The sequence below is a fragment of a genome, unplaced genomic scaffold, assembly GCF_019419815.1.
Source record: "Pyrus x bretschneideri cultivar Hongxiangsu unplaced genomic scaffold, Pyrus_bretschneideri_v1 Contig35, whole genome shotgun sequence".
Lineage (NCBI taxonomy): Eukaryota > Viridiplantae > Streptophyta > Magnoliopsida > Rosales > Rosaceae > Pyrus > Pyrus x bretschneideri.
In genome coordinates this window covers 1,158,444-1,180,453 of record NW_025999668.1, presented here as the reverse complement: position 1 = coordinate 1,180,453, position 22,010 = coordinate 1,158,444, and the positions used below count along the sequence as shown (strand labels likewise).

The 22,010-nt window shown below is 38.6% G+C and overlaps 2 protein-coding genes and 1 pseudogene across 2 annotated transcripts; 1 reads left to right on the top strand and 2 right to left on the bottom strand.

Moving 5' to 3' along the window:
* Positions 1–186: 186 nt before the first annotated feature.
* LOC125480672 lies at positions 187–1,285 on the bottom strand (annotated as a pseudogene).
* Positions 1,286–4,984: 3,699 nt separating this feature from the next.
* Positions 4,985–9,936, top strand: LOC103948707 (nitrate regulatory gene2 protein). The gene is made up of 4 exons (XM_048591736.1): positions 4,985–6,305; positions 6,487–6,674; positions 7,570–7,793; positions 8,867–9,936. Exons 1-4 carry the CDS (start codon positions 5,000–5,002, stop codon positions 9,654–9,656), a joined length of 2,508 nt encoding a protein of 835 aa, XP_048447693.1. The 5' UTR covers positions 4,985–4,999; the 3' UTR covers positions 9,657–9,936.
* A 7,128-nt stretch (positions 9,937–17,064) lies between these two features.
* On the bottom strand, positions 17,065–21,673 carry LOC103948730 (putative pentatricopeptide repeat-containing protein At5g08490). Its single transcript, XM_009359788.3, is given in 7 exon segments — positions 17,065–17,757; positions 17,760–17,922; positions 17,924–17,962; positions 17,964–19,028; positions 19,030–19,461; positions 19,463–20,028; positions 20,537–21,673. Coding segments are annotated over 6 exon segments (2,649 nt in total). The 5' UTR covers positions 19,880–20,028; positions 20,537–21,673; the 3' UTR covers positions 17,065–17,224.
* Between the last annotated feature and the right edge of the window lie 337 nt (positions 21,674–22,010).

The following is a 22,010-nucleotide window of genomic DNA, read 5'->3' as shown; positions in this document are numbered from 1 at the left end:
TCAAACGGCACACCTTGCAAAGAAACTTATGCAATCATGCACAAGCTAACACTAACTCTACTTGTGTTTTAATTGGAAATGGAGGTGCTGACTTCAAAATTGTGAATCGAGATTTAAATACACCAAATATCCTCTCTATTATGTTTCTCAAGGAAGCATGTCGAAGATTGAACAACTCATTTGCATTTACGGGGTCACGAACATTACCAGCAAAATCTTGAAGATGATACCGAACACCTCTGAGTGTTCTTTTGGTGTCATTTTCAAGAACTCTATTTTCATTCCCAAATGTTGAACCAATGCAATTGCTTTGTAATGAACGGGAGCATCAAAGTTTGGAGTCTCTTTGAAAGCATCCCAAACATTGTTGTTTTTATTTTCTTCTTTTCTCTCCTTTTCCTTTTTTTCTCTATCTTTTTCTCTTTTCTCCATTATGCTATGAATTGCTTGAATTTCAGTGGCAATTGCAGCAATCAAATCCATTCCAAGGGAAACTTTTTCTATAAGAACGATGTGAGGGGTGATCTCATTTGATTTTAGCTCAGACTTAGATCGAGATATTTTCCTTGGAAGTAGCTTTTGTACGTGTGTTAGAGCGAAACCCTCCAAATTTGCATCTAGGAAAGATGATGCATATGATGGATTTTGAAATAATGGATCAAGTTGCTCAAAGCTCTCATCAGGTGGAGGAAATTCGTTTACTCTGATTGGCCTACTTTCATCGACTATATATGTTATGGCATCAGTGTCATCACCCAATCCAATTGAGTTATTTCCTTTAGCTGTTGCATTGCCAAATACGTCATCAAATCTTCATAGTCCAGAAATGTCTCTTTGCGAACACCTTGACTCTTTGGGTGGGACTTGCGAAAAAGAAAAACATAATAAATGTTAAAATACAAAATCAATATAAATGAAAGATCATCACTGTAAATAATATATTCTATAAGAAAAAGAACTCACCCTATGGAAGCCTTCCTATACTTCATCACTAGCCGTGAACTTCTTTGTGACGGGGTCCTAACCAAATACTAGAACTATGCCTAAAAAGTTGACACAACGTTTTCACACGGTTCTTAACATGATTTTGAGTTTTTTGACACCCAAGTTTTTCATTGAGCACGGGAACAATTTTGGCTCCTATAGTCTGCTTGCTTATTATGCCATTAGCATCACGCCATCCATTTTTTACGACCTCAACAAGTAGTCGCAACAACAGGTTGCTCTCTTCCACAGACCATTGATTATAGTTTCCTTTTCCCTTTTCTTGTTGTGAATCTCCCATTTATGATCTTAGATGATACATTATAATTAGAGACATTTAAAAAGTGTATAATTCTCAATTGAATACACCTAAACTTTTATGAAATCCTTTAAATTCTTAATTGAATACTCCTGAAATTATTAATTCCTTGAAACTCTCTAAGAATCTAAATTGAATACACCCCCCTTAGGCTTAATGTCCTCCCGTCGTCATATTTTCATTTATCATAAAGTTTTGACTTCTAACGTCGAGGTTTTATCATGTGAGGATCATATATACATGTATATCTAATTGAAAATAAATACGTGACTCCATAAAAGTGTGAAAAATATGGCTAACTACACTTTACACCCTCCAGGATTCAGGCGGTTTCCAAAATGGCCACGAAGTTTCAATTTTCTACATCATATAATAAGGTTTTGTAATTGCATAAATTTATAACTATGTTAAATTGATGACGTGACATATGTGAGACCTATTTATAAGTTGACATAGTAGTCACACTTTCATAGTTGGGGCCAAAATATGTTATATGTTGGTGTTTTAGGATACAAATAACGATTTGGGAGAAGCCGAAACTCATGAGTTTTTTTTCGGTCCATGTGGTGCACATGTAGTTCGCACGTTGCCCCTCGTGGGGTTCCACACTCTCCGTGTCACCACTGTAAATGAAAGACTAAATGATCAAATAACAAAAAACACATGAATTTATACGACTTCAAAATCTTATGGTGCAATATGAATGAACTGAAATATCATGACTTGTTTTTCAAGTCAGTCTAAACCTAAAGTGTGTGAAATGTAATACTCTTAACTTCAGAGAAAAGAAAGGTCTTGCTGATAGAAATGTAGTACAACAATAATGCATATTAGTATTATTTTAGATCACCCAAATTATTTCCAACTTTAGGATTTTGTTTTAATTTATTATTATTAAGGAAGGAAAAAAGGTTCGAAACGATTATAATAGTTCAGGGGAGGGAGAGTTTTGAACCTAAAGAGCATGGATAAAAACCCAATGTCTTATCCATTAGGATATTAAATCACATGCATTTTCAACATTAGGATTGAGTCAATTTTTAAGAAGAGATCAATAAATAAAAATATTAGAAAGGGATATTGACCTTAGTTGGAGATGAAATTTGTTTTATTGACTTAATTGAAGAGGAGAATTGTTTCAAATTGTGCATGCTAAAAAGTAAAATAACCATTAAACTAGGGTTTTTTTTTAAATTTTTTATATAAAAAAAAATATTTATACAAGGAGTGTAGAAATAAATTGATTTTGAACTTTTGACAATACAAGCGGTGGCATGGTCTAAAACTCTAAATAACACGATTTGTTTTTTTTTTTTCCTTTTTTTTTGTAATAATATAACTTCTACTGCAAAAATATTAAGAGAATAAATTGGGTTAAACTTCACAATAAATCATTACTTATTTAGTATTAAAGTTTTATTTACAGGGGTCACACTAAGACCTTCACTTGAGAAAAGCGCACAGACATTATACAAGCTAGAAAGAGAAGTTCTATGTAAACTCTTCTCAAAACTCAGAAGTGGGACACTCGATAGACTATGATACCATGTATGCTTTATAACGTTGACACAATAATTAATTTTAAACTATGAGGTGGTAAAGAGTCCATGCATAATTTCATTTGCGAGTCCCTTAATGTAGCTAAGGTTTTACCATAAAATTAGCTAGTAATATACAGAATAGACTAAATTACTTATAAACTCATATAAAATTTCTTCTTCCCAATCAACGTGGGATTCGTTCTTCTCCTCATAGACATTCCCACTAAGAAAATGGATTTACTCAATTGGAGACTCAATAATCAACCAAGGGGCCCACACAATTTGGAGAACATCCACCTGTCTTCATCTTCCATCCCCCGATCCCTCCGAGGAGTCACGAAAAGGCGACCTTCTTCAACACTCTCATTTGATTAACTCCACAATACAAAACACTAAACTAAGGGGGTTTAGGATTTTAATTCTTTTTACAAATTTAGGGGTCATGAATTTAAGTAATTTTCTAAAAGTTTAGGTTTATTTAATTAAGTTTTTCACTTTATAATATTTTAGGTGTATTTGATTAAAAATTGATTTTACAGGATTTCAAAAAGTTGAAGAATTGAAAATATATCGTAATGTATTTTAAACATTCTCAAATTTCACATCTTTAAAAATTTGAGGTAATTAACTCAAAATTTCACATGTAATCTTTAGAAATCAATTAAACTCCATTAAGATCAATAAATTTATAAATTTATTAAAATCCCTTAAAATCCTAGTTGAATACGTCTCTAATTAATCAACTAAACTAAGCAAACATTACCATAACTAGAATTTTAATTTATACTTTATCTGCCAGAAAAAAAAAAGGAACAGAAAACAGGTTTAGTCTAATTAACTTTTCTTGCAACAACAAAATGATTAGATTTAGGTTAGAGTTTTAGACAAAAAGGAAAGAAAAAAAAATTTCACATCTTATAACTAAACACTTAATTTAATTAAATACGTTTAAATAATGAATTAGGTTGTGCCACACCTGCCTGTATATATGTTATTTTCTTACTTTAAAACTGAACCAAAGTCGTTAATTTTAATTATGTCATGGGTATTTACCCTATTTTAATTCTAAACAAAATTCTACATAAGATGAAAAATGTTTCAAATTTACACTTTAACATCATAACTTCATTATAGTAGCAAAAATCCATCGTCTTCAGTCTAGATAAATGTGGACCTACAAAACAGTTAAAGACCAAATCCACACACCCACGAACTGGCGGAAGTTTGGCCAATGCATTTCTGATATCAAATTCAGTTTCTTTGAAAAGAGAGAGTTTATGGCTTAGTTGCGTAGCAAAAGCTTACTAGAAATTGGTTGCGATGAGGTATTTATAAGGAGATACTTGGCCACATGTGAAGGGTTTGTCATGCCTTGTGTCAACGTTTAGTTCGCCAAGATGTGTCATCCATTGGATGCAGTAGGAAAGTGTCATTGAGATGTTGTGATATCTTAAAGATACCTGAGCAATAATCCCAAATATATTATTGAATTAATAATATCTTGTAACTATCTCGTGGAATTCTTGATTGGATTTGATGGTGATTCTTTACTTGATGAAGTTGGTCTTCAATAAGGAAGGCTTTGAAGATAGAATTTGGTTATTAATCGTATCTTTAATACTTTTAACTTTTTTCTTTGGCATGGACGGAAGAACTCGAAGAAGTAGTAGTTGGTCTTCAATAAGGGCATTCTTGCCTCCCGTAAATTTCATGCGTTAGCTCCAAGATGTTGTGTATTATTTTTCACTCCACAATCACCAAACTAGCTATCTTCTTTCCCCTCTTAACATGACATTACGTAGCCACTTACCATAGAGAAACAAACCCAAACAATACATGATGAAAATAAATTAATAAGTCCCGACAAAGAAACATTTTCGAAAGATTTTATTTGCCAACCCTTTTCAATCTATTTTATACTTTTTATTAAAATAAAAAATAAAAAATAAAACTCACTTTACTTTCCATAGAAAGTAAAAAAATAAAAAAAGTAATTTAAAAAAAAATTAATAAGAAAACAAAAACCACCGGAACAGGCAAGGCAACAGTACAAAGCCTAACAACTATAACTTCCCGTCTCCTTCCCTGCTCTGAGCTCGAACCAGAGGCTTCTTCACTCCCACTTTGGTACTTATTATATTATTATTTTACCTTTATGGGGTGCACGGCGTCCAAATTGGACAACGAGGACACTGTCAGGCGGTGCAAGGAGCGGCGCCGCCTCATGAAAGACGCCGTCTACGCTCGCCACCACTTGGCCGCCGCCCACGCCGACTACTGCCGTTCCCTCCGCCTCACTGGCTCCGCCCTCGTCTCCTTCGCCGCCTTCGAACCCCTCTCCATCTCCCACCAAACCCCCGCCGTCTTCCTCCACCAAGTCCCCCCTCCCACCAACCACATCCCTCCACGTGCCCCCTCCCCAGCTCCCTCCTCCCTCCACCCGCCACCACCTCCTCCGCCTCTCTCTCCCACCATCAACAGCTCCAACCTTCCCCACATCCTCTCTTCCTCCTCCGCCCCCGCCTCTCACCAACACCGGCGCCGCCGCCAGCCGGCCCCGAAGCTCCCTCACATACTGTCGGAATCGAGTCTTCCGTCTTCTCCTGGAAGTCAGAAGTCGAATTTCGGCAATCCTTATGGGTTTCCGTCGGCTTTCCAGGCGGAGTCGAACTACTCGACCACGCCGTCTCAGGCCTCCTCCATGTGGAACTGGGAAAATTTCTACCCTCCGTCGCCGCCGGATTCGGAGTTCTTCGACCAACGCCAAAAAACTCAATTCCAATCCCGCCAACACCAAAAATCGCCCCACCATCTCGACCCCGAACATTCGGACGAAAACGATACAGAGATGGAGCCGCCAGAGACCGAAACCGAGAGATCGGAGTACGATTTCGTCCTCAACCACCGAAACCCAAATGCCCAGAACGCCCATCACCAGAAAAGGTACGAGTACGCTCAGTCGGAGAAGCTCGCGCCTTCGCAGAAATACGTCCAGTCCGAGAAATACGCTCAGTCCGAAAAGTACGCTCCATCGGAGAGGGAGGAGGTGGAGTGCAGTGAGTGGGACGACCACGACCACTACAGCACAACGAGCTCCGACAAAGAAGGGGACGACGAGAGGGAGTCGAGATCCGAGATGGGTACCCGGTCGAATTTCGAGCCGGAGTTTGTTCGGGCCGAGTCGGTGGCCGGTTCGGGCGGTGTTCCGGTGGCTCAGGCGATGCCAAGGTATGCGCCAAGCACGAGCAAGTCGGAGAGGTCGGAGGGGTGGGAGGGAGGGAGTACTTACCGGAGCAGTGAGATCTCCAATATGAAGATGGTGGTGCGGCACAAGGATTTGAAGGAGATTGTGGAGGCGATTAAGGAGAATTTCGACAGGGCCTCCGCCGCCGGCGACCAGGTTTCCGAGATGCTCGAGACCAGCCGGGCGCAGCTTGATCGGAGCTTCCGGCAACTCAAGAGTATGTCTTTCTTTAACTTGGAGTTGGGGGTGTTTGGTTCCCGGGAAAAAGTGTGGGAAAATAAAATAAAATCTTTCGGAATGTGATCAAAATTCAAACGGATACTTTGAACTTGTAGATGTGATTAGATTTCGGTTTCAATTGAAATTAACTTATATTTTGTCCCAATTCTTTCTTGCAGGGACATTGTACCACTCCAGTAGTTTGCTGAGCAGTTTGAGCTCCACTTGGAGTTCAAAACCGCCACTTGAAGTCAAGTACCGGCTGGATGCCGGCTCGCTGATGAGCGAGCCAGGCGGTTCAAAGAGCCTCTGCTCCACCTTCGAACGGCTCTTGGCCTGGGAGAAGAAGCTCTATGAGGAAGTCAAGGTATTCTTTTTCTTCCCGTTGTTCATCCATCAACTTTTTACTCATAGTTTTTCTCCCCATTCTAATTTTCATGGGAAATGAACGTGTCGTAGATTATTGTTGTTAAAGTGTCGTTACGGAGTTACTAGATTAAACTGGGTGTCCTGTATGGGATATTCAAAGGGTAATATAGTAAAAGTAGAAGGAAAAAATAAGTATCTTGATTGAATTTCAAAAAGTGTTTTTTTTTTTCCTGAGGGCTTCTTTTTGTGATTTGCTTTTGGAATGCTGGTTCAAATGACCGATATGCCCATGGCAGCCTGCCTTTGTCCTGTAATCTGGGTTTGATAAAGTGGATGCAGCCTGTAGCGCCTAAAGGGAAACTTTACTGCGTTTTTGGTTGGCAAATATGGACATCTTAACGAGTATAGCTTCGTATTCTCAGGAGTCTCTTTCCGTGTTTGTGTATAATGTTTTTACTACATTCGTAGTGGTATATAAATTGCTTTTTACTTTTCCTCAAGTACTCTTTCCGCCCGTCCCTTTTGGTTGGAGGAGGGTTTGCACGGGAAAAAATACACGCATTCTGTTCTTCTCTTGTTCAAAATTTGATAAGCTTCGCATCGTATGGATTTACTCTTTCTTTTTGGTACGTTTGAACTTTGAATGGTTTCAATGATTCATGCCTTTTACTTCAAATAGAAGAGAATCATGTCGTAGTTGTCATATTGTGGAAACATAGAAATTTTTCCCAGATGAGACCAAAGATCAGAGTCGCAGAAATGATTGGCTTGACGGTCGTGTCCCGGATTCGGCTGTATCAGGAAATAAGTTTCCATTGTTGTATTTATGTGGAAGCCGTGTCGTTCCAACTGGAAAGTGCTGATGCAGGCAACATATTGTTATTGAATTTCAGGTGAGAGAAGGTGTCAAGATTGAGCACGAGAAGAAGCTGTCGGCACTGCAACATCAGGAGTACAAGGGCGAGGATGAAACCAAGGTAGACAAGACCAAGGCGTCGATAAAGAGGCTGCAATCACTAATTATTGTCACATCTCAGGCCGTCTCAACCACCTCCACGGCAATCATCGATCTTAGAGACTCTGATCTTGTGCCTCAGCTTGTTGAACTGTGCCATGGGTAAGTCTCATCTCTTTTCATTAACTGAATAAGATGTATTTTCTTTACGGTGGAAAAATATATTCGGGTATTTCATTCGATATGAAATTTCGGTTGGTAACTTAAATTTAGCACATGTGGAAAATACAAGGTTAGGTCACTGGCTGAGTGGCTGGTGGTTGAAAGCACTATGAAATTACTCCTCAGATGTGCCACTTGCTTCTTCCCTCCTCTGGAACCACATGTTCCCTCTTGTCCTGGATTGTCCAGTCCAATGCAATCCAATCCAATCCATCCAATCTCTGGCCACCTCTTAAAACTAGACCGTAATCCTGAAACTGCTTCTCAGGTGGGGTGGCTATGTTTCCTCTTGTCTGCAAACCCTTTTGTTAACAGTTATTATAGATGGAAAGTTAGGTGGATTGGACTTTAACTATGATATGTCCCACCGTTGTCTGTTTCTGGATCCACTTCCAGGTTTGATTAACTAACAAGTCAGTAACAGCATTGATTTTACAAATTTGTATGGTTTATAAATCAGTGTCATTATTAAGAAGTGACTCTCGTCACCAATTCACCACATCGCAAGCTCTTATTGGCGGGTGCTTCAATTTTTTTAACATTTGGTGAGTATTGATTGGCTGGGTGGTACCACTGGGAGTATGAATTGGTTGCAAGAGAGAATCTCTCGTTGTTATGAGAAGTGAAAATTTATTCATCACCATGTTTGTGGGTTCCATTTTGAAGAAGCATAATTACTAACATCGATTACCAAAAGGTCCTACGCCAATTAACTCTTCTTTCTTGAGGTGGACATATATTGGTCTGAAAGGAGTGAATGAAATGGAGGGTAACTTTTGTGTGTTCGGTTCTCTGTTAAAGCTCAGATTTGAATAGGATTTTCTGTAATATTGATTAAAAAAGTTGATTTATCGCCCGTCATACATGGAACTGCAGAATACAGTAGTTAAATTATTCTGATGACCCTGTTTTATTGAATAATGGGTAGATCCGATTGTCGTGTGAGTAGGGTTTATCTTAACGGTGACCTTAATTCAAAATGTCAACATTTATGTGTGATATACCGAGTGCAGGTTCATGTACATGTGGAAAGCAATGCACCAGTACCATGAAGTCCAGAACAACATTGTACAACAGGTTAAGGGACTTGAGAACCGGTTGGCAAAGGGTGACTCAACTTCGGAACTGCACCGGCAGGCAACTCGTGACCTTGAATCGGCTGTCTCTGCCTGGCATTCCAGTTTCTGCCGCTTAATAAGGTTCAAACGGGACTTTATTCGGTCTGTTCATGGTTGGTTCAAGCTCACCCTTCTTCCTGTAAACAACGACATGACCTTCAATGTGCACAACGAATCTTCTGATGTATATTCCTTCTGTGATGAATGGAAGCTTGCACTTGAGCGCGTCCCTGACACAGTAGCTTCCGAGGCTATCAAGAGCTTTATTAATGTTGTCCACGTAATCTCTGTGAAACAGAGCGAAGAGCTCAAGATAAAAAAACGCACTGAAGCTGCATCAAGGGAGCTTGAGAAAAAGGCTTCTTCTCTCCGAAACATTGAAAAGAAATTCTACAACTCCTACTCCATGGTTGGCATCGGGCTTCCTGACTCAGGGCCTGAAAACGGGCAGGTTTTGGATGCGCGAGACCCGCTTGCTGAGAAGAAATCTGAACTTACAACCTGCCAGAGGCGGGTTGAAGATGAGATGATGAGGCATACAAAGGCGGTGGAGGTGACAAGAGCCATGACACTAAACAATCTTCAAACAGGCTTGCCAGGAGTTTTTCAGGCACTGACCAGTTTTTCTGGCCTATTTACGGAGGCACTAGAGTCGGTTTGTACCCGTTCCTACGCCATTAAATAGGTGGGAACGTGATTTTGGTGCCTGTGGGGTTTCCGGTAGGTTGGAGTTTAGTAGAGCTGGAAATTTTTTGTCAGGGGTCTCATATTGTTAGTAGTATTCTTTTGTGGGGTTTACAACATGGAAATTTGTGGAATTTTGTGGTTTGCAAATCCTTTTGTTTTGGAGGGAGGAAAAATATGCATGTACAGGGATGCAATTAAGATTGTTGCAACCCGCGTCCGTCACTGCAAGGAGTTGAACCTAAATCATCGGACTTATATGTGAAGAGGAATTACCAATATACCGTAGTACTAGTGCCGGCTGCAAATTAGGATCCCGATATCATCTCTAATCATATAGCTCAGCTCATAATCATTATATTTTGTAATCTAAGATCTGATGCCACTGTCGTATTTGCATACAATCATAACTCCTACTAAAATTAAATTTTATTTCACCATTTGCCACTTAAGCAATAACTAACAACTCCGGTGAGATTCTCCTCGTGCGACCACCACCGGCGGCCAAGCTCTGGCCAATCACCACCAAAAATGGAATAATGTGACGAGTGGAAATTTGAATCTTCATCCACAAGGTAAACATGCATAATCATAACCACTACACCAAATCATCCATTTATGATTGAGGGCAGTCTCGATTATATTTATATTTGAAATTTCTTCTCATTTTTTAGTTTTAATACTTGAAATACCATTTCTCTCATTTTTGATGTGAAGTGTTGAAATTTAAAGATCTTTACCTAAGTAGGTCAAAGACATATTATATGTAGTGCAATTTCGATGAGAATAGGGGCCCAAATGAGATATGGGTGAGCTTTGGAGATCATAAAGTACCAAAACTTGAAAGTTTTTGTTTTATTGGACATATCTTGCAAATAAAGGAGAATTAGATGGAGATCTCAAACATGAAATACACGTTAGATGGATGAAGTGAAAGAGTGCATCGAGTGTATTGTGCGATTGTTATATGCCACTTGATGAGAAGATTTTATATTATATCTTTAACCCTAATTTTAGTATATTTTGGTTAATATTTTAAAAGAATTTTGATACTTTGAATTATATTTTCAAAATAGGATTTTCAATTTCCTTTGGAGCAAAACATGGCCAAATGGACGAATTTTGGAGTAATTCTAGTTGGAGGATGTTCGTGAGTCACTTGGCTTGATCATATCAAAATATCAGATTTTTCTACCAAGCGATGATTTTCTGGCAATACAATAAAGAAGAAATGCGCGGTGCTAGAATAGTGACGTTTTGGGCTTGACTTGCATTTTTGGAGCCCAAGATGACCTCAGAATGGGTTCGTGGCCTTCTAGAGACGTGTTCAAAACGTCTTGATCTTTAAAACAAGCTATCTTGGGCCGGATTTGGAGGAGATTTGAGGCTAAAACGTGGATGGATAGTTTCTGTGCAGATTTTCTTCTCTTAATTAGGACTCTATTTTCTAAGTTATTTTATTTTGTTATTTAGTTTCCTAATGGGAGAAAAAGACTAGGGTTTGTGCGATAGCTAGAGGGGATTTTAAGGCTTTTGCCTTTCTGAGTTTTCTGTCCACGCTTCTTTTACGCAACTTTGGAGACAGAGAGTAATTGTTAGGGTTCTTGGAGATTTTCTACTTTAAGGTGTTTTCATTCCTTTTATTCTTAATAATATTTTCTATGATTTCAATTATGAATATGCGTAATTAATTCCTTTTGCTGGGGACGAAGCCTTGGGTTTTAACATGAATATGTGATTTTTATTTAATTGCTTATGATTGATTGCATGCACACTTTGAATCATTAAACACCGTGATTAAAACTATCTAATTGTCTTAATGCCTGATCATCATTAGGACCTTTAGAAAAGTAATTTGATGCAATTTTGATTGGAAGGTTTCCTGAAATTGACGCTGGCTTTTTGTGGTTAATAATTGTAATTTCGCTTAAGATGAACACCATGTTTAAGGGTTGCATGGTTTTTCAAAGGGTTTTCATAAAGCATAATGAGTCTCTCATGTTTAGATTTGATCCGAACGTCCGGACGGGTTGCATGTTAGATATACATTCTATGTTGGAGGTTCCAAGTAGAATATAAATTAGGAAAACCTAACCTTCAAAGTGGCATCTGTAGATCATAAGTAATTGGTAAAAGTTCATAGGATTGCTAGGTGATGGTGGAACCCTAGTGCTTTCTTAATTTGATTTCTCCAAAACTTTTCCTTTTCTTTCAACTTTAATATTGTAGATTGTTTTATTTTTATTAATTAAATTCGTTTTATTAAATTAGGTCATAAAAAGCAATTATCTTAGATTTCTGTTTTACAATAACTAGTTGGAATTTGGTTTGTTTCAAATTATTTAATAATCCCTTTGGAGAACGACTTTGCGAGATTTGTTTGCAAGTTAGATGGATGAAGTGAAAGAGTGCATTAAGTGTATAGTGCGATTGTCATATGCCACTAAAGCTTAAAGAAATTTTTTATAGGACGACAATAAAGTCAGCGATGCTTTATGCACGAAATGTTGGGTGGTCAAAAAGCAACATGTGCAAAAAATTAAGTGTAGCAGAGATAAAAATGCTTCGTTAGATGTGTGAGCACACGAGAAATGATAGGATTAAGAACGATGATATGCGAGGTAGAAGTGTCCATAATTGAATATAAGATGAGAGAAAATTGGTTAAGATGGTTTGGACATGTGAACAGAAAACCTACAAATACGACTATGAGACAGAGGCTCAGCACAAAGGGAGTAAGGGAAGACCAAGGAAGACCCTGGAAGAGACATAAGACATGATATAGAGTATTTCGAGCTCATGAAAGATTTCGTGTAAAACTGAGCTCGGTGACATTTTAAGATTCATACAATTGACCCCACTTAGTGAGATACAACTTGGTTGTTGTTTGACTCGTTTCAAAATGCTTGTCTCTTATGTCAAGCTTTATATAAATAGATTGATATAAAGTCATAAATATAATAGACATAGAAAAAAAAAATATTAGAAAAGAATCACAATTTTTGGTTTAGTTTTCTCTATAAATATTATGCTTTATAACTTCTAGAATTTTAAGTTACTCATAAAATAGTCCCCTAGTTTGTAGCCATCATCACAAACTTTCTTTTTAGCTAATAAAATTATATTCATTTCTTATCGGCTTGTTCTTCAGTTTATTAGCCAGGTTGTTATTCTTGGTATGTAATTTTAATGAGTCTCCGACAAATTGAAGAACTAACCGATAAGAAACGAAAATAAATATCTTGCCCGGAGCATGATGACTACAACCAAAGGACTACATTGTGAGTAACTTAAAATTCTATGAGTTATAAAGCATTCTACTTATAGAGAAAACTAAATCAACCCTAATCTAATCCCTAAGAGACAAGAAATCATAAATTTAACGAGCAAAAAAATCTTAATCCTTGGCCTACAACAAAACAATTAAAATAACAAAAAATAATGATACTGATTTCCAACAAATAAAAAACTAATACTACAAAATTTGATAAAGCAATAGGACACCGATTAAGCCTAACTAAATCCCGCCAAGTTTATTAACTCTCATTCACCTAACATGTTGATAGTAATTTTCCTTAATCTTTTCTTTTTCATTTTGTCTTTTTTAAATGGGAACAATTAGTAGCAAATCACAGTTATCCACCCTTTCTGAGCCCTTTCACCGTACCTGTGGTCAAGTTCAAGTAGACTCACCAGCTCAAAGCATCGAACCTAGTACCTCCCACATTTTTTTTGTTTATTGGAGAATCTCACCACTACTCTCTTGCGAGTTATACAAGTTGTATTCCTCACCAACAATCAACTCTATTCCTAGTTATGGAACCCCTTAGTTACGTTCAATGAAAAATACCAAAACTACACAAAATGTCACATCCCGGCCGGGGCGGATCACTTCCCGGGCCCGCTCCACACCTAGCACGATATTGTCCGCTTTGGGCTTACCATTCCCTCACGGTTTTGTTTTTGGGAACTCACGAGCAACTTCCCAGTGGGTCACCCATCATGGGATTGCTCTAGCCCACTTCTCGCTTAACTTCGGAGTTCCCATGGAACCTGAAGCCAGTGAGCTCCCAAAAGCCTCGTGCTAGGTAGAGATGAGAATATACATTTAAGGATCACTCCCCTAGGCGATATGGGATGTCACAATCCACCCCCCTTAGGGGCCCGACGTCCTCGTCGGCACACACGCGACCAGGGTTAGGCTCTGATACCAAATTGTCACATCCCGGCCCGGGGCGAATCACTTCCTGAGCCCGCTCCACACCTAGCACGATATTGTCTGCTTTGGGCTTACCATTCCCTCACGATTTTGTTTTTGGGAACTCACGAGCAACTTCCCAGTGGGTTACCCATCATGGGATTGCTTTAGCCCACTTCTCGCTTAACTTCGGAGTTCCCATGGAACCCGAAGCTAGTGAGCTCCCAAAAGGCCTCGTGCTAGGTAGAGATGGGAATATACATTTAAGGATCACTCCCCTGGGCGATGTGGGATGTCACACAAAACATAATCTAATCTTCTGAGTCCACTATGTAATTTATGGCATTTGTTACAAGAAGCTATTAGATATCTCATTTGTAACATCTCACATCGCCCAGGGGAGTGATCCTTAAATGTATATTCACATCCTTACCTAGCACGAGGCCTTTTGGGAGCTCACTGGCTTCGGGTTCCGTAGGAACTCCGAAGTTAAGCGAGAAGGGGGCTAGAGCAATCCTATGAGTGGTGATCCACTGGGAAGTTGCTCGTGAGTTCCTAAAAACAAAACCGTGAGGGAATGGTAAGCCCAAAGTAGACAATATCGTGCTACGGTTGTGGAGTGGGCCCGGGAAGTGATCCGTCCCGGGCCTGTGTGACATCCTTCCTATCTCAACCTAATCCTTCTAATCAAAGAATTAGTAGCAAGCATTTTGATGGTAACAAGCAGTAATTCAACAAGCAAAGATTAATTGAATAAATAAAAAAAATTCGAGTGTTCATAGCTAAGTTACATCGTAAACCTAGTGAAAAATAAAAAAAAGAGATTTAGTTCAAGTTAAACTTAAACAACAACATGATTAAATTTAGAAGCACAGAAGAAATACGGCTCTTGTGAAGATCGTAGGGATTAATTTATTTTATCCGTTCATCAGTCAACTAGAAATTATTTTAAATTTTTTTATTTAAAATTAGAAACAAACAATACCTAATGAAAAATGATAGTACAACATACGATGAACGGTTAAGATGAATTGGTATCTAAGATCCCCACAAAGAGTGTCCTCATCCCTTCCTTATTGGCGTTTTATCATTTTTTGATGGAAAAAGGTTTTGGAGAAGTCACTTAGTATTACGGTCTAATAGTATTCTTCTTCGCTTATAAGTGAGAGGTTGTAAATTCGATTCTCGTCAAAGCCGAATTTGAACCACATTATTGCTAGTCCATTGTGAGGCTTAACCCACCCCCTCCTCCTTAATGTAAATAATATCACTTGTTCCCAAATGGTTTCCTAAGAATAAATATTGCAACCAAAGGTCCAAAGCTTGTGTTAAGGTTGTCGTGGGAATTGCATAAAGCCAATTAAACCAGGAGTAGCGGACTGAAACTGCAATTAGCCTTCTTTTTCATCAACATCCCCGCATATCTTACTTGTTTACATATAAGAGATTGAATCATTCCATACTTATTTTTTTCTTATCGAATACATTGGTTATTCTGTATCGATCCATTCATCTTTATTTGAATTATGAGTGCTTCTTACTCAAATTAGACAGACGTACAGTAGTTTCTGGAGTGTTTGCTTCATTCAATGCCTCACCGAATCGGTTGAGCTTGAACACTGTATAGGGTAGCAGTTCAGCCAAGATTTTTCGATACCTTGAGTGAAATCAGGTAGCTGTTCATGCTTCCAGTTCATCCATACTGCATATCATTTCTGCTGTCTTGTTCAGGATTGATCGAGGAAGCTTGGTGCTAGCCGACGATCTCAGAAACGATTATCCATCGTCAAGGAATATCCATATTCGTACTAGCTATTGCTGCCACTTAGAGGAGCTAGGTAATTGAGCAAGCTAAAACCGTACAAGTTTTCGTCGCAGACAGCTTGATCAGCTAACTCAAACCCCGGTTTGTTCACCCAGTGGAGCATTTTTCCCGGCACCAAAATCCTATTGTTTCTTTACTATGTTTCTGCACATTAGCTTGCTAAGCATCTATCAAACCAAAACCCAAAACCAAACCCCAGAGTTTAAGCAAACTCCATGCCAAACAGATGAAAGAAAGTTCGACCGAAAAATTGCAGTAAGATTTAGATTCCGCTAAAAAAATGAAAGAAACGAAAGTACCTGGAATAAATCAATAGAAAAAAAAAATAATAATGCAGAGGCAGCAAGGTGCTAAACCAATGCCGATGCCCAGAAATTTGAAGCCTGCAAAAAGAAAAGCCAAAGAAGGATTAAAAGAAGAAATCTTACAAAATGAATGGGGGGAGCCTACATTTTCAAATTTGAAGTACCTGTACACCTTAGGATGAGACCTCGCAGATACCTCATAAAGTTTCTAAGGCTTAGTAGAAAAAATGAAATCACCCCGGTGCATTCCTGCTTCAGATCACCAGAAAGCTTCAATGGGAGACAGCTTTGTTCAGTTAAGGTTCTTCCACCGCTGAGAAAGAGGGAGGGAACAGTAATTGAAAATCAGGAATATGAATGGACTTGACGTAGTGGAACTTAACTGAATGTTAACGTTAGTTTTACCCAAAATGTTAATTCTCTCCCTTTGGTAACTGCTGTGGACGAGTCCTTTTTCCATTACTCTGCACTAGCACCTGGCACTTCCATGGTGGCACAGGACTTTAGTCATTTCTCCCAAGGATCATATTTGCTATGGTAACGACCTCCGCTCTAAGGTATAGTTCCATTACTCTGTACTAGCACCTGGCACTTCCATGGTGGCACCAGATTTTAGTAATTTCATATTTGCTATGGTATGGACATTCCGCTCTAAGGTATAGGTCCGTACAAGGTAGCATGTCTGTAGTAGGAACTTGAGCTTGCTTAGTGTGCAGTGTGTAGTCTCCTACAGTGTGAGTCCATTAACTGCATGTCTGAGAATCCTTAAACGTGTGCCTGCTATCTGTAATGTTCTTGGCACAACGAAATTATTACTGGCGACTTCCAAGAGGTATACCCTATGCTTTGCCAATGGACATGGTGGAACTGTGGGAAGAATGTACGCAGGTGAAACATGTAAGAACCACTCCAACGTTCCAGACATGAGAGTTGCCGGAAACTCTTAGAGAGATTTCCACCAGGTTACCAAACCACTTAACTTCCTTCACATCTCCATTACATCAGTTAACTTGATTAAGGGCATATAACAAACTTATCCAAGATTTGAGATTTTTCTGAAGCAGCAGCTAAGCATCCCATATGCTATCATGAAATTTGGCATTAAAAAAAGTCAGGTTTGGTTGCATAACAAGAGTATGTATGGAGCAGCTCACTGGAATGCCGAACCTAAATGCGAAGTGACAGAATGATTCTGCATTCAGAAATTAGGCATTGACAAACTCATGTTTAAACTGGCTCTTTTATTGTTGGTCCAATGCACTTAATGTGCTGTAAATAACACTTCTTTCTGGATGAGACCAGTCTCCAGCTATAAAAATATTCTTCCTCCTCTCCACCTCTATCCAGCTGCATCCTGCTGGCTTTGTTAGATCTCGTGTTTTCATCAGCTTTCTTACCTCCATGACCCCATCCCATCTAGCTTCTGCTGCATATAGATTTGACATCACCACGTAGTTCCCAATATTATTAGCTTCATTTTTAAAAAGATGATCTGCCACAACACGGCCCAATTCCACCTTACAATGAGTCCTGCAAGCACCCAGCAGTGTTCCCCATATGCTAGCATTAGCTTCAATAGGCATCCTGGACACAAAAGAAAATGCATCCTCAATTTTTCCACCTCTCGCAAGGAGATCCACCACACAAGCATACTGTTCCATTGTTGGTTTGACCCCATGAACCTCTTCTATCGAATTAAATATCTTCAACCCTTCATTTACCAGGCCAGCATGACTACAAGCAGATAAAACAGCAGTAATAACAACATTATCTGCTTTACACCCAAGTCAAGCATGTGAGAGAAGACCCTCAGTGCTTCCTCTCCCCTTCCATGCATGGCTAACCCGCCAACCATAGCTGTAAACATAACCAGATCCTTATCCGGGCTTGACTGAAATAGCTTATAAGCACATACTATAGCACCACATTTTGCGTACAGTATCCAACAGAGCTCCTTTCAAGCACAGATCACTTAAGACAAGCTCTCACCACATATCCATGACACTGTCTCAGCAGGTGGACTGAGGCCATTTGAGAAGACACGGGAAGAAGGCTCATAAAGGTCATTGCATCAGGCTTCATTCCTTGAGTTTGTAACTCACGGAACACACTGAGGGCTTCAGCAGTAAAACCATTTTCAGCATAAGCTCGAACCATTAGATTCCAAGTGGTGAGATCTGTTTCAGACATTCTGTTAAATATCATATATGCCTCATCCAGTGAACCACAACTCACATAAGCTGAAATCATAGAATTGCAAGTAACCAAATTCCTTTTCCGCAATAAACTCTGAAAAATATTGAAGGCATACATCATGTTACCACATTTGGCATATGCATCAAGCATAGTATTTGCAATAGTAGGCTCACAATTGCCTACCAAAAGGCCAGATCTAATTGAATAGCTATGAGTTTCTTTAACCTTATCTACTCTCAAAATTGCAACACAAAATTGTATTATGCTTAAAATGGTTATATGATCAGGCCTCATACCTTCCCTTAGCATCCCATCTAATAGGTTCAAAAAGTTGTTAATATACCCAGTCTCTGCAAAGGCAATAAGTATGGTATTCCATGATATCAAATCTCTCCTAGAAATCATCAAAAAAGTCTCAAAAGCTGCTTCAAGCTTATCACATTTTGCATAAAAACTAACCATGGCATTTCCAACCGTTGTAGCTTCAAATAGGCTACAACGTCGAAGAATATACCCGTGGATCTTTTTCCCCACCTCCAAGTTCTGTAACTGTGCACAAGCAGGAAGAATGCTCACAATGGTAACAGAATCTGGCCGAATCGTCTGCAGAGAGAGTAATTTGTGAAACAGATCCAATGCTTTCGACCACTCACCATTTGAAGCATACCCTGCAATAATTGCATTCCATGAAACCAAATCTCTTGATTTCATTCGGTGGAACAAGGATTCCGCTTCTTCCATTCGTCCAAGTTGTAAATGAAAACTTACCAAAGCATTGAACACAGTAACATCTGCTGCCAATTCATTCCGACGCAGAACATAACAATGGATCTCTCTCCCAGCGCAGTACTGCAGTATTTTTATCTAAAGAAGCACAAATTGGCAGAACATTTGCAATAGTTGCATAATTTGGTTCAACTGGTCCTTTGAGCATCCAACTGAATAACTTGTATGCATCATGTATGAATCTATTTTCAGCCAACCCTGCAATCATTGCATTCCATGAAATAACATCTTTGTCAATAATGCCATTAAACACAGCGTATGCATCAGCAGAAACTAGCCCACATTTTGAATACATTGATATAAGAGCATTTCCAACAAGGACATCTGTCATCAATCCAGACTTTATCACATAAGAGTGCACGCTTTTCCCCACATCTAAATCTGCTAAGCGAGCACATACAGGAAGAATGGTAGCAATGGTAACAGATGTGGGCTTAGGCTTCCCACCTAAACACATTTCATGAAAGAGTCTTATTACCTCAGCATCAGTAATTTCGAGATGCTGAAAACCCAGATAAGACAATGTTCCATATGACAGGATCCGAGGAACCTATTTGACCAAAAAGCATTTTGCAGTCACCCAATACACCACATTTGGCATACATGTTAAGCAGAGCTTTAGAGATAGACTGGCAGGAAAGATGGCCCTGTTTGACAACATAACCATGAAGAGACTTCCCAAAGTTGATGGCTATGAGGGCAGCACAGGATTTTAGAATGGCACATAATACTTGGTAATTGGGTTTCAATGCTAATGAACTTTGGGAACTTTGAAGCAGAAGAGACAACTCTTCATAGTGCCTGGCATCTACGCGGTAGCTCCTGGTTATGTTTTCAAATCTGATTGAAGCATTTCCATAGGCAGCTCTCGTGCCTTTTAAATTTAGGTTTATAACATTGAATATTCTCAGCATTTTACCCCGGCATCAGTAATTTTAAGCTCTCTTCGCACACGTTTCCAGGGTGTGAGAGGCTTTTTCTAGAAGGACCACATGCATGAAAAATGTATTTACTACATGAAATCCATTGAAGCATTGGCGAACAACAAACCTCACATTGATTTCTGAAAAAGAAAATCAAACAGCTCAATGTTAGACACAACATAAACGAAGGAAGAAAACCATCGTTTGATTTTCTTATCCCCATTTTTCTAATACTAATAGAAATGCAAGAAACATAGACTGAATAAAAAGATGTCGAATAATCAAAGCAGAAAACAAATATTATCCTCCAGAACAGCACACCCCCCGAACCCTCATATAATTATGAGGAACGCGTTCCTCTCTCTTAGAATTTCAGTCCTCTGATGCTCAGTACAAATATACCAAACAAATAAATTGGCTACCAAGTTTGTTTTGATGAATCCAGTCCACCACACTCTAACTAATAAACGGTTGACATAACTCCAAAATCTAGGTTAACCCAGTTGCTGTTATCTTAAATAACCCAGTTGGTGATGAAGTCTCATTCAAGCAATCAAAATTGATGATCAAGTCTCGTTGAAGCATTTCATCAAACACGTATCAGGCAATATATAATAGACAGACAGTAAACTTGTTTCAGTACGATACCCAGAATTCAAAGTTGCGTTTTCCGTCAGTTTCTGGTGGTGATTGCGTCTGCAACCTACTCAACCTTGCACAAAATTTTTCCGCTGGAGACTGGAGAGAGTAATATTAACGGTGTTTAAAATGAAAGACAAGAACGTGGTGGAGGACGAAAAGAATTCGAGAAGGAGGGTGCAAAATACACCCACTGTTTTGACCCTTCGATATTAAATTGTTTGAAGTCGTTTAGCAATTCGAACTGCACTAACTATTTCAGTTAGGTAGGATAATTTATTATTGGATACTACTGATTAAATTTAGTCGTATGTTTGATGCAGTATCGAACCAATAACTGTACTATTTATAATATGTTTGATACTGGTACTTGATAATAGGATTTTAAACTATTATTATTTTTAAGAAAAAAATTAATGATTAATGAAATGAAAAAAAAGGAAAATTTTTTTTAGGTATTTAAAAATTCACAACCACCAAATGCATCAAATAAAAAAACAAGATCTTGTATGCCAGTTTGAACTCTGAAATTACATTTCCAAATTATTCTTTACTTAAACCAAATTACTTAAAATAATAAAAAAAAAATACTAAATCCTCTCTTCCCCAGATCTTCTCCACCGCACTGCCCCCCTCACTTTCCAAATCCAAATATTTGAGATCCAATTTTTTTTCCAGGAAGTTTCTATGACATTCAGACAGAAAGATATCCATTGAATTAGAAAACATAACCTAAAAAACGAAAAGAGATCCATAGAAATTAGAACTTGCAGATCATATTTCAAATCAGACAAATTGTCAAACAGGTATAGTGCCATATCTCCATAAACATCTATCCAGCGCTAGCTACATCAAATCTTTAATCACAAGAATGAACACCTTCTTAAACCCACTCCAACCTTGGGCTAAAACCCAAATTTTCCTTTCCCCACCCCCCCCCCCCCCCAAAAAAAAAAAAAAAAAAAATCCAATCCAACCCAAAACCTAAACCAAACCTAACACCTAAAACCTAAAAGGAAGCCAAATACCGGCCACAATTTAGCCCACAAATTGAAGTGGGACCCACGGATGAGAGTGAAAAGTGGGCTGTGAAGCCCACACCCTAAAACCTAGACGCCCAAACGAGCGTCACGCTCCACATCCCTTTCCAGCCGAGGCCCATCCACGTGGGGTTGTCCCCCTTGCGTGTCAGCTTCACTGTAGCTCAACGACTACTTTTCTTCATCTAACAACTAGTTTAATTGGACCGTTGGTTAATCCAATGGTCCAAGTTCAAATTTTTTTTTTTCGTTTTATATTTATATATTTATTGAATCAAACGGTTTAAATTGAATATAATCAAATTTAACGGTAAAAAAAAAAAGATCTAACGGTCCAAATTTAAATCCAATGACTAAAATAATTAAAAAAAAATTATTTAACTCAAAATTCATCCAAAACCTCTATAAATACCTCTGTATTTGTTCAAACATCCACACAAAAC